Source organism: Microdochium trichocladiopsis (genome assembly GCF_020744255.1).
Source record: "Microdochium trichocladiopsis strain MPI-CAGE-CH-0230 chromosome Unknown B0I36scaffold_19, whole genome shotgun sequence".
Lineage (NCBI taxonomy): Eukaryota > Fungi > Ascomycota > Sordariomycetes > Xylariales > Microdochiaceae > Microdochium > Microdochium trichocladiopsis.
Genome location: NW_025763562.1, coordinates 225,168 through 248,920, shown reverse-complemented (window position 1 = coordinate 248,920; position 23,753 = coordinate 225,168). Strand labels below are relative to the sequence as shown.

The window sequence follows — 23,753 nt, the reverse complement described above, 5'->3', positions numbered from 1 at the left end:
CTGTATCTGTAGGGGTGGGTGGCATACATAATTATCATGCCACGGGTGTTGCTTGAGTCGCAAGGCACCTGCGCTAGCACGGGCAGTGTCGCATTGGACGCAGCTCTGCAGGCCGGGCGCCCGCAGCGCGAGGCCGGAAGGCCGACGTCCTCGAGGCCCCAGGAACTGACCCGATACGCCCGGCCCCTCCTTTGCCCTTCCGAAACGGCGGAATCCAAGCTTCGGAAATCCTGCCAGTGCAACACAACCATCCTGGAGCTCCAAACATGTGCTGCTTCCTTTTGCGCATGGCTTTGCATTTGTCTGCTGTAAACGCATGGTAGTTTCCCCTTTTCTCTACAGTGACTAATCGTGCCGTGCTGATGAAAGTCTCGCAGCTTTCAACAATGCTCTAGAATCGTTGCCCGTTTTGAATCTGTATGTGACGCTGGTCCCCCACGCGGAGTCTACATTGTACAATAGGTTATACAGTACTAGCCCTGGGGGGGCTCTTCATGCAATGATGATGGGCTTTCGAGTCTACAACCCCCACTTCCGATCAACAATGCTGCAACTGGTGACAACCACCATCAAGCGAGATGAAAACCCAAGGTCAGTGAGACTCGGGCACCCCTTCCATCCCGCCGAGATCCTCTTTCAAGATGACCCCGCCCGACTCGACGGGCGCCGAGTCAATCAGGACGTAGAGCATCCGGGCCCACGTGTCGCCGAGGTTGACCCACTGGTGCATGGTGCCCCTCTGGACGAGCACGTCGCCCGCGTTCAGGACGCGCTCCTCGCCCGAGTCCAGCCGGCAGCCGACCTGGCCGAACAGCACGACGGCGTAGTCGCAGCTGACGGTGCGGTGCATGGGCGAGCTCGCCTTGGGCGGGTAGTCGACGTAGCGCATGGCCGACCCGCCGCTGTGGACGAGCCCGCCCCGGGTGCGCTGCTCGTCGATGCGCCGGAAGGTGGTCAGGTCCTCGTCCTTTGTCAGCGGGACCGGCGTCGAGGTGGTGGCGTAGACGAGCCCGAAGGCCGCGGGCTCGTCTCGGGGCCCGACGGCCCAGAACGGGACAATCTCCGGGAGGTCTTCAGAGTAGATGGCCTTTCCGGTGTCGTCGTGAGTTGTGATGAAGCGGCGCGCTTGAGGCAGGCCGCTCTGGAAATCTCTCTTTGGACGGGCCATGGATGAAGAAGAAGAAGATGATGATGATGGCAAGGTTGAGTCTTCGGTGCCGTGAGAGAGGGGCTTTGAAGCCGGCGTGACGATGGCGTTGTTGTTATTGTTAGGGTGGAGCATCTTTGCTTTGTTGTGCTTTGAAATCTACTGTTTCTGGAAAATGAATGAGGAAATCTAGACGGCGATAATACGGACACGTGAGCAATACTTTTCATTAGCTCGCAAGCGACAAAAACCACCGGCTTGGTTTACACCCACATGGATGTTTGAATCGCGAACTTCAAAAGGCTGTTTGCATCGCCATGAAGTTCGGTCCGAACCCCATCTCCACATGGAGATGCGGAGAAGGGCGGGGGAGCTGGGGTAACAGCTTAGCTTACGTTTACACTAGCGCAGAGAGTCGGCGCGGGGGGGATTCGGGCCGGCGGTTTCGCAGCTTTGGCAGTCTGCCCCCTGCGTGACCTGCCGCCCCCGTGCATCTCTCAATCTCTTAATAGCAGCTCTTGCTGTCTGGCTTCCCTCCCCTGGTGGGCGGTGCAGGAACAAGTGCGAGCCGAGTCTGCCAAGCCCCACTGCTCCCCAACAATGGTGTCACACCCAGTTCCAGTCCCACCGGGCTGCCCCTTCACCTTGGCGCACATACCCTTTGGTATCTTCAGCACTGTGGAAAATGTTAGTCCATCCGTACCTGGCCTGGCCTTCGTTGATAATATTGGGTTTAAGATAATTACGTGCTGACTCTCGCAGGCCGAGAGACGGGTCGGCGCAGCCATAGGAGACCATGTGGTCGATATTTCCGTGCTTGAGCAGTCGTCCTTCTTGGATGATATAGGCCTGCACCAGCTTAAAGCCGACTTGACCAACAACCCCATCGGCCGCCACGACGACCTCGGTAGGATTGCCGCGTTGCCAGCACAGGCAAGGTCCCAACTGCGCCATGGCCTACAGTCCTGGCTCGGCAACAGCGCGTCGCCACTGTTCGTCGATGCCGGCCTGAACGAGCACGTGTTTGTGTCTCGGGCGGCTGCCACGATGCATCGCCCGTTCAACATCCAGGACTTCACAGACTTTATGTGCGCCGATGTGCATGTCGACAATGTGGGTAGAAGCAACCAAGATTATCCCAGCATCACAAACGTCGGCGTAACGCTGACTTAGGACGCAGTGTAGTAAGCTTGCCGGAGCAGCAACACCGCCGAGTCACTATGCGATGCCCTTGGGTTACAACGGTAGAGCTTCATCAGTCGTGATAGACGGCGAGCCGGTCCACCGCCCCCACGGAATGGTGCGAGATCCGAAGACCCTTTCGATATCATTCCAGCAGAGCCAGCGGGTGGACTTTGAGGTCGAGATCGGCTTCTTCCTCTCGCAGCCTCTGCCCCAGGGCAGGACCGTCAGCGCCGACGAGGCCGGCGACTACATCTTCGGCGTCGTCTTGCTCAACGACTGGTCCGCGAGAGATGTCCAGTTCGCCGAGATGACCCCCCTCGGCCCCTTCAATGGCAAGGCGTTCGCCACGAGCATCTCACCGTGGGTGACGACCCTTGACACTCTCCAGGGGTCCAAGTGCGCGTCTCCTGCGGCAGACCTCCGCAAGGGAGGATCGACGGGCGCGGCGCACTTGCGACACAGCGACGAAAAGTCCACGTGGGATCTGGAGTTTGAGGTGTCTGTCTCCAGTAAGTCCAACTCAGTCTCCGTACAGAAACCACAATGCAAGGAAGAGCACACAGCTGACAAACTTTCAGGGCCGAAATCGACCAGCAATGGACCGCTGTTGACGTCGCAGTCTAATCTCCGCGATCTCCGGTGGTCACCCGGCCAGATGCTGGCGCACCTCGCCTCGTCAGGCTGCGGGCTCAGCACGGGTGATCTCATCGGATCCGGCACAATCTCGTCCCCGGTCAGTCAGAAGCCCTATCTATAAACATGGTGCACACCGCGCACAACTTCTCTGACAAACGACTTGCAGAACGACTCCCCAGCTCGTCGGACGCTGGGATGCCTGCTCGAGCTGACCGAGGGCGGGAGCGTCCCGCTGGGTAGGAGCTCCGATGACGAAAAGCTCACGTTCCTCAAGGACGGGGACGTGGTTGCCATGAGCGCCTGGGACTCGGCGCGAAGTTTCGGGCTTGCGCCGTTGAGCTCGCCGCTGCTTGCTTCCCAACGGGGTGGGGAGTGACTAGACTAGCTGGACGCTTGAATTATGGGGGTGGTCTGCCGATCGTTGGACATGCATCATATACAAAGACAAAAATAGAAAATCTCCATGGGGCCATCTATACACGCTACTGGAGGATATATGTATGAACTGCGCCATGCTATATCAAAGTGCCCGTCGTGCATGCTTTTTGTTGACGTCGCTTTTGTTACCTGTACCGACATATTTGTCACTGCCTTGATCCACTTCAGAGATAAATATTTTGCGCGTTTTTACGGCATCGCTTTTAAAATGATGTGTCGCAATTCAGTTTGGTAAAGCAGCATCAAATTTTAATGGCATCTTGTGAACTGGGATGCTGGTATTTTGGCTGGCATGTGCTGCTGCAGCAGTGACAAGAAAACGGGACACAATTTCGCAAACGATATCCAAGATATTGTCAGAAAAACATACGATTTGACCACCAAGCTATGCCCTCCCTGTCCGCCTTCTATAGATCCCGTGCTTCTTCTAGGGCTAACTCACAGCCCTCCAAACTGAGCTGGGCCCTGCAAATATCCTTATCGTCCAGACTCCCGGTGATAACAACGACTACAACCTCTCCTTCATGCTAGTTTTGAACCAGCAACAGGTCCGCCAGCGTGCTCAGTAAGCATGCAGCCACTTGATGTCCCGCATGGCCCTGCGGATGCGGGGGTTGATGAAGTACAAGGGGATGGCTAGGAAGCCGAGGGCGAAGAGGACTCCGCCGTACAGGATGTACGTCTGCCTGAACCCGATGGAGCCGATCCACCCGATGAACTGGCTGCTGTAGCCAAACGAGACAGCGTTGCGGCCGCCGCACGTCAGCACGATGGCCGGGCCCGACATGTGGGGCAGGAGCTCTCCCAGCCAGACGCCCGTGACGGCCGAGATTGCGCAGAAGCCAAAGTAGAAGAGGGCAAAGGCGGCGTGGATGCCGACCCAGCTGTACTTGTGGGGATCGGCGCCGATGGTGCCGTAGACGATGAAGCCGGCAAAGGCCGAGATGGTGGGGATGGCAAAGTTGGGGAGCACGTGCTCGGGCTCGCGGACGCCGTGGTTGCGGCGCGTGAGCCAGCGGCTGGTCGGCTCAGCGAGCTCGCCAAAGGCGAGGCCCACGAGGGATCCGATGGCGGCGCCGACCTGGACGGTGCCCACGGTCGAGGGGGAGAAGTGCCACGGGTCCATCTCGAGGCGCTCGGTATAGGTCAGACTCAGCGCGACCAGACCGCCAAAGACCAAGCTGTTGAAGAGCAGGGTCCAGAAGGTGCCGGGGATCAGCAGGCAGGTGAATATGTCCCTAAAGGCGCCAAAGAAGCTGGAGACGGGCGAGCGCTGGACGGTGAAGGGCGCCATCTGGCGAAGGTAGGACTTTTCCGTGGCCGGTGCACCCGTCTCAGACTCGTTGTCGTTGTCAACCTCGAACCCGGCCTCGCGGGCAGCCTCGGGGCTGAGGAATGTGCGGTGCGTGCCGTACGAGTCCGTCACGTGGGTCTTGCCATCAAACTGGGCTGCCTTGCGGTGGAACAAGATCTCGGGGACGAGGAAGACGACTGCCAGCAGAGAAAGGGCTGCAAATCCCGCGAAGTACCAGTAGCCGACGCGCCAGTTGCCCCCGACGGCCTCGACGATGAAGGGAACGGGGACGATGATCAGCGAGGAGCCGACAGCGGTTAGAGTCCAGTAAGCCACCAGCCGCGAGCTGCGCCTGTCGAGGAATGTCATGTCCAGCACAATGATGGGTAACTTGGACTAGGGGTTAGCACTTTGCATGTCAATGTGTGCTGGGGAACGGAGGAGAGCATACCAAGCAGTCAGCAATGCCCGCAGTCAGCCCCTGGAGGCAACGAGCTCCGAGGTGGGACGTGAAGGAGTCCGAGAGAGCAGCCCAGATGATGGCGCCCAACAGAATGACATTGCAAAGGATGAATGAGAAGCGGCGTCCGAGCGCCATGGAGAGCGGGACGAACAAGAAGTTGCCCAGGCCCATGCATAGCGAAGGGTAGCTGGCCAGCTCGATGATTTGAGAGGCGGGGAATGCCTGTAGTCGCGCGTCAGTTCAGGTTTGCCGCCATACCAGTAAGAAGATTGTGAGGGTGGCTTGGATGATGCTTACGCCTTGCGATTGCGCTTTGTACAACGGAATCAGCTTGCCGAAGAAGAGCGGGGTGAGCTGGACGATGCCGAAGCTGGTGATGCCGTAGATGCAGACTGCGACGAGGATGAGGCGCTGGCGCCAGGGGCCAAAGTTGAGGGGGTCGTTGGGCGAGGTCGAGGGCACGGGCAGCCTGCGCGCATGGCCTTCCTCATCGTAAAGGAGGACGCCGCCTTCGCGGTCCTCGACGTGGTCTGGAGTGACCGTCTTCACCGGTGCCTTGGCTTCGACGTTGTCGATCGCGGCCATGGTGATGCTGCGGACTGGAGCAAGTCGACGAGTGTGGTAGTGGTGCCGTGGATCAGAGATCAGAGCGGTGGTGTCTGAGATGTTATCAAGAATAAGTTCGTGTTCGGGCGGAGGAAGGGTGCTTTATATGAAGTGGACACTACAGCTCAGGACACCCTAAGGTGCCTTATTTACCTTAAAAATAGAGAATGCAAGTGCCGTCTGGGGACCCCGGATTGCAACCTGAGGTATCTCTCCTGCGGTCCAATTTCATTACCCTAACTCAGTATTGTCCGCAGCACGGAGGGAGCATGGAGGACAGAGTATGGAGAATCCCAGGCCAGCTCCAGTCTCCAAGATTATCCAAGACTCCAATACCTGCCGCCGAGTGCACAGCCGTGTCTGCAAAGATCACGTGGCTTGCTAATTGCTGTATCCTGGGGTACTTAAGGTTTCACGGAGCAGTGCTGACATCGCTCCGTTCAGGCGGGTGGGCCCATTTAAGACGTATTCGGCCCGAACTGCCACTGCGCGCGACGGCAGGGTACTCCACCCGTCCAACATCGCGGCTCCTTCCACTCCACCCTTCCCATGCCTCCCCGTCCCTACACTGGCCTTCTCCGGGTCCGACACTCACTCCGATGAATGTGCGACAACTCTTCTCGTCAAAGCCTCCCGCTGGCCAGGACCCACGCCGACTTCTGCCTTCATCATCGGGCCGACCCCCGCGCTCAACGACAATGGACCTGACCCACGACGCGACCGCCGTCGCATGCGTGCGCTGCCGCAAGCAAAAGGTCCGTCTATGCTATTTATCGACGTCGAAGCTTGAATGCTGCACCGCGGATCCACTGCTGAATACTCCTAACATGATGATTAGCTCAGATGTAGTCGCGAGCGACCCGTGTGCCAGCGATGCCACCGCGCCGGCAGGCAGTGCTCCTATCCCCAACCCCCAGACCGGAAGCGCCTCGCCTTGGAACGAGCTCTAGAGAGGTCATCGTCTGCTGTAGTCCAACAGCCCTCACCCATTCTGGAAAACTCGTGCTCGTCCAGTACGCCATGTCCCAATCCCGAGCAAACACTGCCTCTGGCAGCTTCAGCCCATGGGCCCGAGTCCAGCGAGCGGCCAGATTCAGCAAGGGAAGTGCCTCTTTGCGACGCCTCTCCGGTCCATGTCTCGGCCGAGGTAGCGCTTTATTTGTTCGAAATCTACTTTGAACGGCACTACCAAGCCGACCTGCTGTTTCCAAAGAGACAGTTCATCGCAAACTACCAGAGCGGAGCCTCATGCCCTTACGTGGTGCTCGCCGTGTTGGCGTTTGCTTCAATGTACGTTTCGCTGGCCTTGATGAAACTTGATGACTCCCTTTGTTGCCGTCCTCTTTTTACTCCTCGGACAGTTGGTGCGTTGACTGATGATCTGCCTCACTCAGTTTCCTCCCCTCCACTCCTGGCGGCATGTCCCACGGCAAGATTGACATTCTGGATTTGTCAATTGCCGACTGGAAGGCGATCAGTCAGCAGTGGGCAGAAAAGGCCGGCGGGCAAGCACTGGGGAGGGCCGACAGGCCTTGCCTAGAAGTAGTGCAGGCCTGCCAAGTGCTAGCCATGTTCTGGTTCGCGAAGGGTGAGACGAAGCGGACGAATGTGCATACGGGTATGTATGAGGATCTCTTGTTTGAATTGACCATGGCCGGACTATGTTGACGTTGCATACAGCAATTGCCTACAGGGCGTCTCGGCTGCTCCATCTAGACGATGCCAGCAAAACTGCATGGTCCGCCCACAAGGAGCTTGGATTGGGGTGCTTTTGGGCTTGTTGGCTCACCAGATGCACCAGCCAAGAGAACTCGCGGTTCCCGGGTGACTGCTGGGCAGATGTGGCTGGACGTCCGCTGCCTGTTGGTGCCGACGACGTGGCCGCCAACTCGCGCGCGCTCTATCTGGACGAAAAGGGAGGCATTATCTACCCGGACCGGGAATCTGCTGTCGGGTTCAGCTCCGTGTTGATTGTTGTTCAAGGACTCTGGTTAGTTGTCTCGTTTGCAAGATTCGTCTGCGCCCGTCCTAACAACAGAAAAAACAGGTGGGAAGTGCAGAATTTTGGGCGGTCGATCTATGGGAGCCGTGGAACCCCGGCCGACTGGACCCTGCAATATTGCATCCTCGACAAGAAGCTAGAAGACCTGAATCTCCAGTTACCCGGGTGGGACTGGGGATCAGCCAGTCGCGGGACGACCAGTCCATCAGCGGAAGAGCCCAGCCGGATGTTTTCCCTTGGTTATCTATACGAGCTGTGCAATCTCTACCTCCACTCGTCGGTCGTCCCAGTCTTTAGTTGCCTGGGGCAAACGCGCATCCTCAGCCAGCCAATGCTGCAGCTCGCAGCGGAGCGCGCATGGGAGCACTCTCTGAAACTGACAACCATGACGGAGCAATATCTGGCACGACAATCTCCCATCTCGAAACTGTGGCCGATGATTGGATACGGAGCCTACGTCTGCGCCGCCGTGCAGTTACGACGTTGTCTGGCGCTTCGACTGCTTGACGAGCAGCGTCTTGGACGTGCGAGAGTCCATCTCCAGTTCACCGGCGGGCTCATGAGGTACTGGACAACTTTACGACCACTGGTAAGCCGCCCTTCCCTAGTTTCAAGCTGCTTTTCCACTTTTTTTTCATCTTTCTTTTTGCTAATGCCGCGCTAAAACACAGCATGAGGACATGGAGCGGCAGTTCGCCCAGACACAGGTGCTATCCCACACACTGCAAGCAACGGCGCCCGCGAGCGTGCCGGTGCGAGCCGGAGACGGGCAGTCTCCATTCGACACGCGGGATCCCGCCTTCTCGACGGAGCTGACGAGCAGCATCCAGACCTACGTCGCGGACGAGGACGTTGTCGAGAGTTCCCGGGCTGCTTCGGAGCCGCGGGGCGAGTACTCGGAGATGGTCACACCGAGGGAGCTGCCTCAGAGGATTGCCGGGCCCGGAGATCCCCCCTGGGCCGGAGCACAAGCACAACCGCCACCTGCGCAGGTCTGGTGGAACCAGGACTCTGGGTCGCTGGGCGAGGCTTTTGGGAGCGGGTCTTTCTGGCCTGAAGACTTGGGGTTCCTGATGGACATAGCCTGATATGCATCTTCTCCTTCTTAATTCCCACCTCTTCACCTCTTTCACTCCTCCATTGTTCTCGTGAGTACTGCTTTTAGCCTCGCCCTTTGGCCCTTTGCTGCGTAGCTCTAGCGCGTTGATCAGCTTGTCCCCGGAAGATGGCCTGATGGCATACGTTAACGGCACCACAGAACGTCCCAAGGTTGTAGTAATCGGTTTCCCTTGCCGTCGGCAGACTCTAAAAGTGCGTGTCGCGCAGCCTTGTCATTGCCCGCGTGGAGGTGGACCTTTGAAGTAGAGTTCGATTTTCGGACAGGAGAGGCACGGGCTCTCTGTTTCTTGGCGCCTTCCCGGGGCACTGGATTGGACGAGGAAGCGGAGGGACCGCGTTCATAACTCTCGGTGGCGTCGGACGCGGACTTCTCCGACGACCGGGCGCTGCCGTACAGGACCTCTTCCTGGCCGCGGGGAGGTGCCTATCCGCGCCGGATTCGAGCACGATCTCGAGGAACTTGGCCGGTGGCGCGGCAATGTGTGTCGAGAAGACGAGGCTGCCGGACGCCACTGGCGCCCATGGCCGGGGACGGCAGGGGAGGCCACACGGGAGTGTGCTCGGTTCGGTTCAGGTGGACCCGGGCTCATGTACCGAAAGACTGAGTAGGCATCAGCTTAGCCGTGCCGATCATGCAGAGCGTCGACATTTCGGATAATGCCATGGCGTGAATGGTGTGTCGAATGGCGCGAACCGCACAATGCTCGAGAGAATCGCCTTCCGTGCTGCCCGGCGGCTCCCGCACACGGACCTGGCAGTGGCGTTTCCAGATTTGCGAAATGGAGTTGTGCTGCTGCCAGACTGGGAGCTCTGTGCAAGGGCTCTGTTACTCGCTGGGCTAGAATAACACGACGGCCATCGCGGCGCATACTACAACCACCCCCGTTCTCCTCCACAGCTCCGATGGTCGTCCTAGAGTTTTGGTCTCTTAACGTCGCGGCGGTTTGAGCTAACGTATGCACGTTTTGTTACACGGAGGCAAACATGTAGGAAGCATATCTGGCCCAGGTTTTACCCTGAGTGTGTCCCTGCCTCATTTAGAGAAAGGCAGAGGCACTCACAGAATATTCCGTTCTACAGAGAACAGGAACGGGGAATGCCTGCCCCGTGTATGGAGTCACCTATCGCAGCTCATGTTGCCGCCTCCTGGAGGAGCAGGGTGGGCTCGGATACGGATGCTAGCCTGCAGGGGAAGCTGCGACGTCAAGAGCCTTTTCTAACGTCAGGCTTCACGTGCGCGCAGCGAGGCGGCGAGCAAAGGAAACCGGACACCTCGCGGCCATTTCTCCACTGGAGCTGTCCTGTTTATTGTGCCCACCGCTTCGCGCAGTTGGGGATTCTCGTGTAGAAGAGCACGTCCCCCGGCGCCCCGTGCGTGCCGCGACGGGTCTTGGCAAGCCCACGCTCCGGAGGCGGCACGTTCCGTTGAGGTGGGCCGGAATACTGGTCATGTATTGTCCGCCCCCCCCAAAAGGAAGAGTGCGAGGGGCAATAGTATGTCCCTGTTTAGTGCTCCAGCTCGAGAACAGGCGTGTGCGATTGAAAGAGATCCGCTGCAAGCTTCCATAGGCGGGAAAAAAAAAGAAATGAACAGAAAAAGAAGATACTCGTACTCAAATGGAGGGTCAGGGGAAGAAACAACTTTCGGCAGGCATAGAAAATAAACGCGCTCTCTTTTAGGTTACGAATTTGCTCCGTCCATTCCGGATACGGCAAGATGCACTCCAGAAAGCTTGGATCAATTGAGCCACAAAAGGAATTCACGTGCTGCCGATTTCGCTTGACCCAGGGTCTGGTCATATGGGTTGGGCCTTGCGAGCCAGCTTTAAATAGCATCCTCGGAGCAGGGCTTGAAACTGTGAGGGCTGAAGTCGATCGATGTAACTCGACAGATCGTGCCTTGCAGTCCCGAGAGGAGATGTCAGTGTCCTTGGTCGTGCTTCAGAACTTCCACATGGCAAGCAGCGAGTCATGTGCCTCCGTAGTCCGTCCCCAGGGGCCAGGGTTGCCGCCAAGATCTCGTATGCTTTTCCCTGTGACTTACCCGCGCTCCACCCATGACGCCGGCAGTTGAGCGGCTGTTCGGCACATGTGGAGAAAACCCAGGCGCGAGACTCCAACACAGGCTCAATGCAGAAACAGGGGTGCGCCATTGATCACTATGTCGCATTGTGGTGCTCATTTCGACTGACGGGCGGAATACGAGGGGCCGGGGGGTATATCATGTCCTGGGCTGCCCGACCTCAGTCAGCGTGGAAGTCGATTCATCACCATCCAGACATTCTTTAGCATCGCTCGACATTGCGACGAGCTTTACACTCGTTTCACACATTCGTTTTCGGATAGTGAGGACCACTGCATCAAGATGCGGTTCCTGAACAACAACCTCGCCGGGCTGGCGACCGCAACGCTCCTCGCCAGCACCGCAGTCAACGCAGCGACCCCTGCGACCAACAACAACATTAATAACAACAATACCGGCACTGCCACCGATGCCCCAAAGCGCTTCATTGTCGAGCTCAAGACCCTCGGCTGCGGCAAGCGTGTCAAGGCCCGCGTCGCCGCGGCCCCGGGCATGCGCGTGGCCAAGACCTTTGACCACGACCTCTTCCCAGCGCTGACGGTCGAGTGCGACGCCTGCGATGCCGACTCTCTATCGCGCGTGCTCGACGGTGGCGAGCAGACCGGCTCGGCCCCCGTCGCCGCCGTGTACACGCCGAGCATCATGACGCTGCGCCTGCCCGAGCAAGGGCCCAGCTTCGCCGACGACTCGGCGGCGGCCAACTACACGTTCCACGGCCTCACGGGCGTCGCGGAGCTGCACGAGCAGGGCATCCTGGGCGCCGGCGCGATGGTGGCGATTGTGGACAGCGGCGTCGAGTGGACGCACGAGGCGCTCGGAGGCGGCTTCGGGTCGCCGTCTGACAAGGTCATTGGCGGCTACGACCTCGTCGGCGACGGCGACTGGCCCAACTCGCCGGCCAAGCCCGACGACGAGCCCAACGACCAGTTTGGCCACGGCACGCACGTCGCCGGCATCGTCGCCGGCCGCAGCGCGCAGTTTGTCGGCGTCGCTCCCGAGGCAAAGATCCTCGCGTACAAGATCATCGGCGCGTACGGGCAGAGCAACGAGGAGATGGTCATCGAGGGCTTCCTGAGGGCCTTTGACTCGGGCGCCGACATCATCACGGCGTCGGTCGGCGAGAAGGGCGGCTTCACCCACAGCGCGTGGGCCAAGCTGGCGTCGAGGATGGTCGACCGCGGTGTTCTTGTCACCGTCGCCGGCGGCAACGACGGCGAGGACGGGGCGTTCCTCATGTCCAATGGCGCTGCTGGTGAGAACGTCCTGACTGTCGCCGCCACGGCCCCGGACATGGTACCTGCGTACCCCTTTACCATCTCCTTCAAGTCGGGCAGCAACACCACGGCCGCACAGAACAGCGAGGCCGCATACCTGCCCGCCAGCGGCCGCCAGGGCCCCGACTTCTTTCCGGACACCATTGCCGGCTGGCCCATCGTGCCCCTGACTCTCGACCCGGCCGTGGCCGCCGACGCGTGCCAGCCTGTCGCGACCGCCCCGGCGGGACTGACCCCTGAGTCGATCCTCCTCGTCCGCAACGGCGGCTGCCCGTTCTACACCAAGCAGGCCAACCTCGCCTCGCTCAACGCGCCGTACATCCTCTTCTACCAGGACAATGCGACCCCGTACGTGCCACCCACCAACCGCGCGCCGACCAAGGTCGCCGTCATCGACGCCGCCGCGGGCGAGGCCATTGTCAAGGTCCTCATGGCCGGCAACCAGAGCAGCGTGACGGCGAGCTTCGACAAGGAGACGACGCGGTTCGTCGGGCTCCGCGACGCCAACGGCGCCGGCAGACCGGCCGCCTTCACCCAGTGGGGTCCCAACTACGACATGCAGATGAAGCCCGACGTCGCCGCCCCCGGAGTTAAGGTGCTCAGCAGCTACACGGGCGGCGGCTACCGGGTGCTCAGCGGCACCAGCATGGCCACCCCTTACGTCGCAGGCGTCGCCGCGCTCTGGGTCGGTAAGTACGGCGGGCGCAAGAGCGGCAACCCGGACTGGGCCAAGCAGCTGTCAGCGCGCATCATGTCGACAGCCCGTTCTGCCCCCTGGGTCGACGGGCTCAACGGGTCCGTCAGCGCCGACTTCCTCGCTCCTCCCGTGCAGATAGGCGCGGGCGGCCTTCACGCGGGTCGCATCTTCGCCGCCACGACCGAGCTCGCCTTCGAGTCGCGCAAGTTTGCCCTCAACGACACGGCGCACTTCAACGCTGAGCAGGTCGCGCAGCTGACCAACACCGGACCAGAGCCAGTCACGTACGAGTTCAGTCTCGAGCCCGCCGCGGGCTTCAACTCATGGACGCCAGGTATCGAGGGCCAGCCCGGCTTCGGTAGGGAGTCGTTCAAGGGGTACTTTGACTTTAAGCCGCTTCGCATCGTCCCGGAGGTCGCCATGCCGCCTTCCCTGACCCTCGCCCCCGGCCAGACTGGCTTTGCCAACTTCACCTTCTCCGTCCCGACGGGCGTCGACGCCGCCAGCATCCCGCTCTACGGCGGCCGCGTCATCATAAAGGCCAGCAACGACAAGACCGGCCAGCACACCCTCGCGATCCCCTACGCCGGCGCGGCCGCCGACATCAAGGCCGTCGTCCCGGGCGTCTTTGCCCGGCCCCAGGGCACGCCCAAGATCCTCACCTCGGGCAGCGGCGTGCCCGTCGAGCAGAAGAGCAACTACACCTTTGACCTCGCGCGCGACGTCCAGGACTTCCCCGTGCTCGTCGTATCGACGAGCTACGGCACCGCCGAGGTGCGCTGGGACATCTACGAGGCCGGTGCCGAAGGCTCAACCGAGACAGCCGCCGATGTGGACGCCAAGCAGTGGGAGTACCCCCCCGTCCCCGGGCGCAACGGGTACGTCGGCTCGGTCGCGGCGTGGACCTTCTCTGGCAAGGCGTCGTACTTTGACCCGGCCCGGGACAACGAGTCCGACGTCTTCGCATTTCCCAGGTATAACCTCCCGCGCGACATTTTTAAGCAGTACATGTGGCTCGGGCGGCTCGCGACGACCAGCGGGTCCGCGGGCGGCGAGAGCAACGGTAACGACGACGGGTTCCCTGACAGCGCGAACCAGACGGGCAAGATCCAACCCGGGCGGTACCGGATGCGCGTCGCAGCGCTGCGGCCGTTTGGAGAGCCCAGCGTCGCTGCGGACTGGGACGTGTGGAGCGCGCCGGTGCTGACGGTTCTGCCTCTGGTCCCCGCTGCTGGTAACTCGACGGGTGTGATTAGTGCTGCCAAGAGGGCGCTGCGGCCGAGGTTGTAGATGGTTGAGAAGTATCCCGGCTGCGCGAGTTTGGACCCCCGGAATCAGGGACACGGGACAGCCATCAGGGATGTGGTGTGACATCGTCCAGCCACATGATGTCTGTCTGACATGCAGATTGTAAATAAGAATGAAGATGTACATTGCAACATGCATCCTTGTGCCTCTTGTCCCTTCAAATGTTCTGTCGACCCAGTTCAACAGCCACTGTTGGGCGCTCGATCGGCCCATTGGCTCGTTAATCAGAGAAGACAGCAAATGAGTCTAGTCTTGGGAGTCCACGAACCTGCCGGGTGGCCTGGAACAGCACTGATATATCGCGAACCGCGGAGATTGACAAAGAGAAGAGAAGACACGCAATGTTCGTCGCGTACTTGTTCGTATCGGGCTTGGTGGCGATGCAGGCCGCGAACAATCACTAGTGTGCTCAGAACTTGGTATTCCTGTGTGTTGACGAAATCTGGGTGATTGTGACTACCTCCCTAGGATATATACAAGAATTGTCTTTGAACCAGCCAGGGAGGGCCTTCTCGCACGAAACAACGACTACATGTACAACACTCTCAGGCGGTGCCCTTCTTCTTGGCCAGCACGGCCCCGTTGTACGCGAGCAGGTTGACACTCCCCATGGGGTCCGTCACGACGTCCTTTGTCGCCAGCCCCTTCATGTAGTTGCACATATCGACGGGCGCCCTGTACTTGCCGATGCTCAGCAAGTACGCCGCGAGCCCGGCAATGTGCGGGCTGGCCATGCTCGTCCCGCTCATCCGGACCGACCCGCCGTCCTTGGACGTGCTCGCGATGTCCACGCCGGGGGCGAAAATGTCCACCACGGCGCCCCAGTTGGAGAACCCGGCGCGGCGGTCGCTGATATCCGTCGCGGCGACGGTGCACGCGCCCGGCGCGGCCGCGGGGCTGAATCCCGCAGTTTCGGTGTTGTTGTTACCCGCGGCGACGACGATAAGCAGGCCCGCGACAGTCGCGGCCTGGATCGCGTCGTCCATGGCCTGCGACCGGCTGCCTGCCAGGGACATGTTGGCGATCGACTTCTTCACGCGCTTGTTCTTCTGCGCGTCCTGCAGCGCCCACTGCAGGCCCTCGATGACGGTCGTCATGGTGCCGCTGCCCGTGTCGTCGAGCACTTTCACCGCGATGAACGTCGCCTTCTTGGCCACGCCGTACGTCTTGGAGCCCACGATGCCCGCCACGTGGGTGCCGTGGCGCTGGCCGTCGCCCGTCTGCCCCGCGATGGACGAGTTTCCGAATTTCGCGCGCTTCTCAAAGTCCCTGTGCTTGACGTTGATGCCCGTGTCGATAATGTACGCGAAGGACGTGTTGCCCGCGCGCTCGTCGTAGTTGTACGACGTGGCGAGCGGGGTGCGGCTCGAGAGCCGCGCGAGGCCCCAGTTCTCGGGGGCCTTTTGGGAGATGACGGCCTGGGTCTTGACCTTCTAGTTGGGCTCGATGTAGGCGATCTGCGCGAGGCCGGATAGGGCCTTGACGGCCTCCTTTGTTGCGTTGAGGGGGATCGCGACGAAGCTGCCGAGCGAGATGGGGTCTTCCGTGGTCGCCTGCGCTGTGCCGGCCGTGGTGGCGGCGCCGGCGATGGACTGCTCGATGCTTGCGCCCACGCTGTCGACGCTCGCGGTGCCGAAGAGGGGCTTCAGGACGGCAATGTACGAGTTGGGGATCACCTCGCCCTTGGGCTCGAGGATAGTGAGGCCGTGGGCGGCCAGGGGCGAGAGGAGGAGGAGGGGAGTGACCTTCATCTTGGATGATGTGGTTGTGTTGTGTGGAGTTTGTGTGATTTGTCTCAATATCCGAGGGACGGGGACAACAACGCTGCTGTCAAAGTATAGGCGATGGATATGTTGCCGGATGAGAACGTGATGCCTAAAACCAACCCACTGGCAAAGATGGGCGCGGCGATCCTTCCCTTCTTATTGACAATAACGGTTGGCATGTCAGAACTAGCTAGGCACAAGCACGTTTCGGCTGCCAAATAGGAGATTGGCTTGGGATTTGAGCCAACGGTCCAGGGCCGTCGAAGTGAGGCCCGGGAGCACTTCTCTGCCGTGTCTGATGTGGTTGATCGAGTCCTGCAATACTCCTTGGAGGAGACAAATCCAGGGCGAGGAGGACACAATTGTGAAGACAGGTCGAGATAAAGCTCTGACTTCTCGTGACGGCCGCTCGGGCCGTATACACGAAGAAGCCGACTGGTGGACAGCTCGAGAGCTCAGGGACCAGATCTTGAACGCGACAGCACCCCATAGCGGCAGGACATTGTTTCTAGCCCAGGGCGGAAGCGTCGGGATTTTCGTACTTGACCTGCATACCGTACATTCTCAGGCGTGCCGGCGGGGATCCCGAAGGGCGGCTGACCTGGACCTTGGTGGGTGGCGCGTATGTCCGCGGGCTTATGTGGGAAAGGGGGAGGTCAAAGCGAGTCGCCATGAGGGCAATGTGAGAGGTTTATTTGAATTGATGGTGCGGGTGATGTGTCACACGCTCCCCGGTGCCAATCCCCGGAGTTGGATCATTGCGTGGATGATCATTACATAATCACGAGCTCCGTCATTGCGACCGCCTGTTGCTTGGAAGCCAGGGTTGTGAGAGACCGATGGGTCGCATGACGCTGCCAATCTTCGCGTGGGGCTGCAGAAAGGGGCTGTGGTATTTGTCGCATTTAGGCAAGGCCGAGCGATCGGCAATGGGATGACATTCGGTTAATGCACTGTATTCGTCTGTCATTCGTCGAGGCCCGATTTTGCATGAAAATGGGCCTGTTTACTTAAATTAAGCGTACCAAAACCAGGGGAACAATACGAACGGGGCTGGAGAAGAAATGGATCCTTGAATACACGTAACATAGAAATCTTAATGACTCACCTACCTCTCGACGTTATGTTAAAAGCTGGGCTCCAAAGGCTTCATCCTACCTACCAGACTGCCTTTTTCCATCTCCCAACCCTCTTCAACGAGCCGTGAGCACGTGCTAGCGTAGCTGGAAGTCGCCCACGATGGCTCTGTCAACCCAAGTTCTTCTCGCACTTCTACTCCAAGCCGTCACCGGCGCCTCCGGGCATGCGATACATCCCTCGCGCGGCCGGCCAAGCATTCGGGCGGAAACCACATCCCCGCTAACAAACTGTGCATTATTTGCCAGGTCTGTTCTAGCCGCCAATGACACCCTGCCGGTCAATGGTACGGAACCGGAACCGCCATACGATCTCAACCCACCAGGGAATGGTACCCTAGCACCCCCCATCCCGCCGGGCCCGCCCCCGGAGATCTTCCCCCCGCAGCCCGACGCGGGGCCTGGCGGCAGTACCTACAGAGATTCGGCCCACTTCCGGCTCTTCTACAACGCCAGCAGGAGCCCGATCTCCGCCGTTGACGAGGCCCTCAGGACGCTAGAGGGTACCTTTGACTGCCTCATCGGCGACCATGGCTGGCGCTCCACGGGCTTGTCGTACTACCTGAACCGGGGTTACCCGGGCCAGGAGCGGTTCAGCAATTACTATAAGACTAACATCGACGCGGTGCCAAAGATCGGCGACGGCCGGGTCGCAGGCGTGATGAACGTGGCGAGAGAGCACGGCGCCTCCTGGATCCAGGTCGAGGACACCTACCTGAACGATGCATTCCTCCTGAGCCACGAGTACGGTCACGCGCTGCACTTCCACCAGCGGGCATGGGAGCAGGAACAGAACGCCAGGTCCTGGTGGGAGACGGTCGCCAACTGGGTCGCGGACATGTACGTCATGTCGCCGCTGTGCGAGGCCGCCAGGGCGAGGCACAACCAGAGCGGGCGGGATTGGTTCACAAACATAGAGCTGGGAAGGGTCGTGGGCGAGTCGTACCGGGTCATCGTCGACGCTACCCCCGACGGCACACAGAACTACTACCAGGCCTGGCCTTTCTTCACATACCTTACCAACAACCCGGATCACATTCCCGGCTTGGGCACCGACGCCATGAGGCAACTGATGGTGCAGTATCCGGAAAACGCCAACGAGACCCCTCTGCACACACTGCAGCGCGTCCTCGACAGTGCCCCGGACAGCAACAACATCACCGTCGGCGAAGTCTTCGGCCGCTACTGGACCCGCATGGCGCACGTCGACATCGGCCACGCACAGGCGAGCCAGGCCTGGCTCAGCCAGCGCTGGTGGATGACGTTCGACAACATCGAGCGGACCGGGTCGGCCACCGGCGTCAACGGAACCGTCGTCAACACTTATAAGCCCAAAGACGGCCGCTCGGCGCGGTACATGGGCGCCAACCTCATCCATCTCGTCACGCGCGGAACAGTTGGGTCGAAGGAGGTCACGGTCCGCGTCAAGATCAACACCACCTACTCGAGCGGTTCCTACACGGCCGCCATGGCTGTCCGCAATATCTACGACGGAACGGTCCGCTACGTCGAGCTCGTCGACGGGGCCGGGTCCGTGACGGCCAAGATCACCGATGAGGAGGTTGCTCTGGTCGTGGCAAACACACCCCGGAAGCTGATTATGTACGACGGCTACCAGGTGAGGGGCCACCACGTAGATGTGGGGATGGAGTTTTCCTTCGAGCTGACTGGCGCGACTGTCGTGAGCCCATATTGGGGAGAGAGCGAGTAGTTGGGTAATTAATTAAAGGGGGAAAATTAGGTTGGAGACGAAGATAATAAATGTGAGAGACGAGAGACAGGGAGTGAGTTCCACTGGGCAGGCGAGAGGGGACGCAGCCTGATCAAGTGTCCCGGATAAGCCAGCAGAACTGGATCCACGCACGGGACGCGGGGCAGCCATTACGAGGAACAAGATACGAGGCCAATAGAGCAGGCGCTCAGTGAGCTCAGTTGCCAAGATCATTGAGCACACTGAGGCACACTGGATACACTCTCTCAGCTTAGCCGACTCACATCGGGTAAGCTGGATTCATTCATATCACTATCGCCTTTTCCAGCTACACAGAAGCTCCTACCAAAAGAACTGGCTAAGCCTTCAATTGATGATATCAACAATGGTGGTCGAACCGTCTGAATCTCTACATCGCCAAACCGCTGAATCACGTAGACCACTGCTCTAAGCCCCTGAATTGCCCTACGCAGCGCTCCCTGACCGTCATTCCGGCAGGAAGTTGACTGCGCTTACAGTCAAGTTCCGGTGGTAGGTTAGGGTTAGGGTTAACGTAGTTCACAAGCAAGCGGGCCACACAAGCGAGCGGGCCACTTCTTATCGCCGCTAATATAGGGATTTTTAAACCCTTATAACTTCTTTATTTTAGAAGTTATAAAGCTAAAATGAATTCTATTGGTAAACGATAAGCATAATCTACTAAGATCTAAGATATATAATTCTTAAAGTAAATATATTACGCTTAAACTAGAAACTTATGTAGCCTGTCCCCCACTTTTCTTAATTTACTACTTAAACCAGTATTTAGATCTTGAATTTTAGTGTAACTAGCTTTATTATTCTTATCGTTTACGAATAAACTTAACTAGACCTTTAACGTAATCCACGGGTCACCCGGCCACACGGGTCACCCGGCCACTTTCGTCCAATTTAAGCCACTTCTCTTCTTTCCTCATTTTCTCCACGAATAGCTATGCCACCACAATCAATTGAAAGTGATCTTATTCTTGCGCTAAATGCGCTTCAATCCGACCCAAAATTAAGCGTACGAAAGGCTGCGCAGATCTACAAAGTCCCTCGTACGACCCTCCAAGACCGACGACGTGGTGTACAGCCAAAACGCGATATCCGACCATCCTGCCAGAAATTGACCTCATACGAAGAGGACAGTATCGTACGATACATAATCGACCTAGATTCGCGATCGTTTCCGCCGCGCTTAAGTGGTGTGCGAGAAATGGCGGATCGACTACTCCGCGAACGCGACGCGGGACGCGTCGGGACGAACTGGGCCTCAACCTTCGTACGACGACGACCAGAGCTCCGTACGCGTTTTAATCGAAGAATCGATTACCAGAGGGTCCTTTGCGAAGATCCGGACGCGTATCGCGCGTGGTTTGAGCTCGTACGAAACATAGTCGCGAAATACGGGATCCACGATGACGACATCTATAACTTTGACGAAACGGGCTTCGCGATGGGCAAGATCTCCGCCGAGACTGTCGTTACGACCTCCGACCGACGCGGTAGGCCAAGAGCCGTACAACAAGGCAATCAGGAATGGGTTACAGTAATCCAGGGCATCGCGTCGTACGGCTATTCGATCCCACCATATATCATATTCGCAGGGAAGGTCCACCTCGACTCCTGGACCGCGAATAGCCCTCTACCGGCCGACTGGGTAATCGCGCTTTCAGATAACGGCTGGACGACGAACGAGAGAGGTCTAGAATGGGTAAAACACTTCGATTTCCATACGAAGAGTCGTACGAAGGGCACCTACCGCCTCCTTATCCTCGACGGCCACGAGAGCCACCATTCCGTCGATTTCGAGCTCTACTGCAAGGGACAGAATATTGTGACGCTCTGTATGCCTGCTCATTCATCACATAAGCTCCAGCCTCTCGATGTTGGGTGCTTTAGCCCTCTCAAACGGGCGTACGGTAAAGAAATCGAGGGTCTTATGCGGGCGCATATTACCCACATCTCAAAGGAGGACTTCCTCCCAGCCTTTTATAAGGCGTACGACGCTGCGATAACAAAGTCAAACATCCAGGCAGGCTTTAGAGCAACTGGCCTAGTACCGTACGACCCGAATTATGTAATTTCGCAGCTGGATGTGAAGTTTCACACGCCAACACCGCCAGGTTCCTCTGCTGGACTGCCACCCCCTTGGGTTTCAAAGACGCCGAATAACCCAATTGAGGCCGAATCGCAGACAGAGTATATTAAAAATCGCATCGTACGACACCAGAATAGCTCTCCTTCGTCTATTATTGAGAGCCTGCGGCAGCTTAATAAAGGAATCACAATGATGGTACACGAGCAGACCCTTATGCGCTATGACCTCGCCGAACTTCGAGATGCAAACGACCGCCTTAGCCGCCGTCGTCGTACGAAAAGAAAACAGCTACAGAAAGGAGGGTCCCTAACAATTGATCAGGCAAAAGATTTGAAGGCTCAAATCGACGCGACGGAGCAGTTAAGGGCGGAAACGAGTCAGAATACTGGTCGTACGAGGAGGCCAGAAACGCGCGCGCGACGATGTGGCGTCTGCGGCGAGCCCGGCCATAATGCTCGTACGTGTCAGAAAGTTGTATCTGCCTCTGAAGAAGAGGATTCCTCATAGTTTCAATTGATTTAAGGCGTTGTGGTTAAATTATCTTATACATTGTCGTACGAGTACCTGAAAAGTGGCCGGGTGACCCGTGTGGCCGGGTGACCCGTGGATTACGTTATATCTCTTAAGATAAAGAAGTTATAAAGGTGGGAAAATCATTACATAAGCAGCGATAAGAAGTGGCCCGCTCGCTTGTGTGGCCCGCTTGCTTGTGAACTACGTTAACCCTACCCTGACGAGCTCCTGATCACGCCGCTCTTCTCCACCTCCGGTCATCTGTTCTCCAGGTTCCTCGAGCCAATAGCGAACAGATCCGACCACGGGACGGCACGGCAACTACTCGCCAAATACTTCCAGGCAGACACACGAGAGGCCATACTGAAGAATATGAGGGGAGCGTACGAGGCACATTACAACACGATCCGAGAAAAGGTGCCCGCAGAACGACTACTCGAGTACAAATTGGGCAGTGGGTGGGAGCCGCTGTGCTCGTTCTTTGGAGAGCCCATCCCGGACTTCCCGTTTCCCCAGGAGGACGAGACCACCACGATGAAGACGATGCTGAATGAGTTCCATTCGCGAAGGATGTTCACTGTCCGGATCCGCCTTGTCTTCGCCACCTTGCTGGCTGTTGGCATCGCACTCGGTGTTTGGGCATCTTTACGGTACACGTGAGGAATGTACAGCGATCCCATCACAGAGGAGAACGCCGACAGCCAACCGTGCTCAGGTCCTACCCTCGACTTGAACAATGCCAGCGATCACGATGAAGTCTTCATCCTGCAATCATTGTGCTCGGAAGCGAGGATGGTTCCGGCGACGGTTGAGCAGCGGCCACCGCGATATTTGAGGTTCGCAGTGGTTGCACAGGTCTAGAGGCCTGGAGTGCGCTCATCGGCTGGGCACCTCCACGGACGTTGGCGTCCCGCACCTAGCGATCAGCTGCTGTGCTGCGACGCCATATCAGCGAGGCCCCGAACGACGTGAGGCTACGCACTCCAAGGGTTCTCAGGTACCATGCTGAATGAATGGGACGAAACCTCCCACAAGCGAGCGGTCCATTCATTCACCTTCATCGCTTCGGTCGTCGCCCGGCAATCTACGAACAATATCAGGGTGCATGGGGCATCGTTCCGAGTACCGCACCCCGACAACGAGGGCTCATCGCAAATCGCGACGGTCACTAGAAACATTTGCATGGACTTCAGCCGGCTGGCAGATGACCGCGAGTCACAACAGAAGCCCACACAGCGTCAGGAAAGACGCCACGGCCAGAGTTGCCGTTTTACGAAAGCATCACAAGCGATTTGATTTTAACTGCATAGGTCGAGATCTGAACATGTCAAAGATTGATCTTTGAATGATTAGCCAAAAAAAAAATAAAAAAAATGAAATGATTCAATCAAAAGACCCGAGTTCTTCCGTGCTCTGTTGCCGATGTAATGTAGACGTGATTGCGCCAAAATGCCCTTTTGTATTCTTTCAACATGTCGTGACGCTCTCTTATATTGTATTCGTCGTTGCCAAAATATTCCCTTCTCCTTTTCTCTGTATATACTGCCCGGCTTCTAATCCTCCGACGTGGTTCGGGACTAATTGCTCAGCCCATTTCAAAGACCACCACCCTTCATGTCGCTGCCTCTCTATGGATAGACACACATGTATCCTATGCCCATACCCATGCCGCTTGCTCGCCTTTTCCTAGGGCCCCTGCTGCTTTTTCCCAACCCCCCTTAGAAGAAGCTGTTCACACGTGAGTGGTTGTTCAGTAAGGGGCTGACTGTGTGCCTGTGCGCGTCAGGTTAAGTCGAGACCCGCCCTGGCGGCCACCCCCCCCCTTGGCGGCCATCTTCCAATGACGCATGAGGGCATCACCAATCTCATTTAACTCTGCAATAACTCAACTACCAGTCGTTGAAAAAGCTTCAATCAATTGGCTAGCACCTCCATGCAACTCTCTTCATCACTGTCACTCAACAGCTACTACCTCGTCGTCGCTGCTTTCGCTGATATCCGACCCCAGCTCTCTGCGCAACTGCCGCTTTGCGCGCTGCAGCTCAACAACCGTAATAAACTCCTTGTTTGGGGCTGGTTCGACTTTTCTAGGTTTAGTAGGCTTGGAAGCCTCTAATGCAGCTTCGGGCCGTTCTTTTTGGTGTTCTGCGGCGGTGCGGGGGATGTTTGAAGTATCCAAGTGCCTTCCAGAAGACCTGGAACAGCTTCCTGCAGGTAGCTGTCGCCAGTGCAGGATCGCAACGAATCAGCTAT

The 23,753-nt window shown here is 58.1% G+C and overlaps 8 protein-coding genes across 8 annotated transcripts; 5 read left to right on the top strand and 3 right to left on the bottom strand.

Annotated features, from left to right (window-relative positions):
* Window positions 1-592: 592 nt before the first annotated feature.
* B0I36DRAFT_378642 (uncharacterized protein) lies at window positions 593-1,168 on the bottom strand (the record flags this gene model as incomplete). Its single annotated transcript, XM_046160713.1, has 1 exon — window positions 593-1,168. One exon carries the CDS (start codon window positions 1,166-1,168, stop codon window positions 593-595), a length of 576 nt encoding a protein of 191 aa, XP_046003932.1.
* A 579-nt stretch (window positions 1,169-1,747) lies between these two features.
* On the top strand, window positions 1,748-3,344 carry B0I36DRAFT_370463 (putative 2-hydroxyhepta-2,4-diene-1,7-dioate isomerase; the record flags this gene model as incomplete). Its single annotated transcript, XM_046159913.1, has 5 exons — window positions 1,748-1,834; window positions 1,910-2,260; window positions 2,328-2,841; window positions 2,911-3,065; window positions 3,135-3,344. The coding sequence occupies 5 exons, from the start codon at window positions 1,748-1,750 to the stop codon at window positions 3,342-3,344; spliced, it is 1,317 nt and encodes a 438-aa protein (XP_046003931.1).
* A 330-nt stretch (window positions 3,345-3,674) lies between these two features.
* B0I36DRAFT_300635 (major facilitator superfamily domain-containing protein) lies at window positions 3,675-5,748 on the bottom strand (the record flags this gene model as incomplete). The annotated part of the gene is made up of 3 exons (XM_046152029.1): window positions 3,675-5,090; window positions 5,152-5,385; window positions 5,461-5,748. 3 exons carry the CDS (start codon window positions 5,746-5,748, stop codon window positions 3,969-3,971), a joined length of 1,644 nt encoding a protein of 547 aa, XP_046003930.1. The 3' UTR covers window positions 3,675-3,968.
* Window positions 5,749-7,188: 1,440 nt separating this feature from the next.
* On the top strand, window positions 7,189-8,859 carry B0I36DRAFT_378638 (uncharacterized protein; the record flags this gene model as incomplete). Its single annotated transcript, XM_046160712.1, has 4 exons — window positions 7,189-7,387; window positions 7,450-7,759; window positions 7,817-8,360; window positions 8,443-8,859. 4 exons carry the CDS (start codon window positions 7,189-7,191, stop codon window positions 8,857-8,859), a joined length of 1,470 nt encoding a protein of 489 aa, XP_046003929.1.
* Window positions 8,860-11,162: 2,303 nt separating this feature from the next.
* B0I36DRAFT_342736 (peptidase S8/S53 domain-containing protein) lies at window positions 11,163-14,387 on the top strand. Its single transcript, XM_046156105.1, has one exon. The coding sequence runs from the start codon at window positions 11,256-11,258 to the stop codon at window positions 14,232-14,234; it is 2,979 nt and encodes a 992-aa protein (XP_046003928.1). The 5' UTR covers window positions 11,163-11,255; the 3' UTR covers window positions 14,235-14,387.
* A 410-nt stretch (window positions 14,388-14,797) lies between these two features.
* B0I36DRAFT_257934 (cuticle-degrading protease from Paecilomyces Lilacinus) lies at window positions 14,798-15,670 on the bottom strand (the record flags this gene model as incomplete). The annotated part of the gene is made up of 1 exon (XM_046151047.1): window positions 14,798-15,670. A coding segment is annotated over one exon (873 nt), but the record flags the coding sequence as incomplete, so codon positions are not given.
* A 17-nt stretch (window positions 15,671-15,687) lies between these two features.
* Window positions 15,688-16,220, top strand: B0I36DRAFT_60874 (uncharacterized protein). Its single transcript, XM_046163091.1, has one exon. It carries the CDS (start codon window positions 15,786-15,788, stop codon window positions 16,122-16,124), a length of 339 nt encoding a protein of 112 aa, XP_046003926.1. The 5' UTR covers window positions 15,688-15,785; the 3' UTR covers window positions 16,125-16,220.
* A 469-nt stretch (window positions 16,221-16,689) lies between these two features.
* On the top strand, window positions 16,690-18,865 carry B0I36DRAFT_370458 (uncharacterized protein; the record flags this gene model as incomplete). Its single annotated transcript, XM_046159912.1, has 2 exons — window positions 16,690-16,700; window positions 17,404-18,865. The coding sequence occupies 2 exons, from the start codon at window positions 16,690-16,692 to the stop codon at window positions 18,863-18,865; spliced, it is 1,473 nt and encodes a 490-aa protein (XP_046003925.1).
* Between the last annotated feature and the right edge of the window lie 4,888 nt (window positions 18,866-23,753).

Excerpts from the sequence above, each read along its gene's own strand:
- B0I36DRAFT_342736 (XM_046156105.1), top strand. The coding sequence starts at position 11,256 with ATGCGGTTCCTGAACAACAACCTCGCCGGGCTGGCGACCGCAACGCTC.
- B0I36DRAFT_60874 (XM_046163091.1), top strand. The coding sequence starts at position 15,786 with ATGGGGTCTTCCGTGGTCGCCTGCGCTGTGCCGGCCGTGGTGGCGGCG.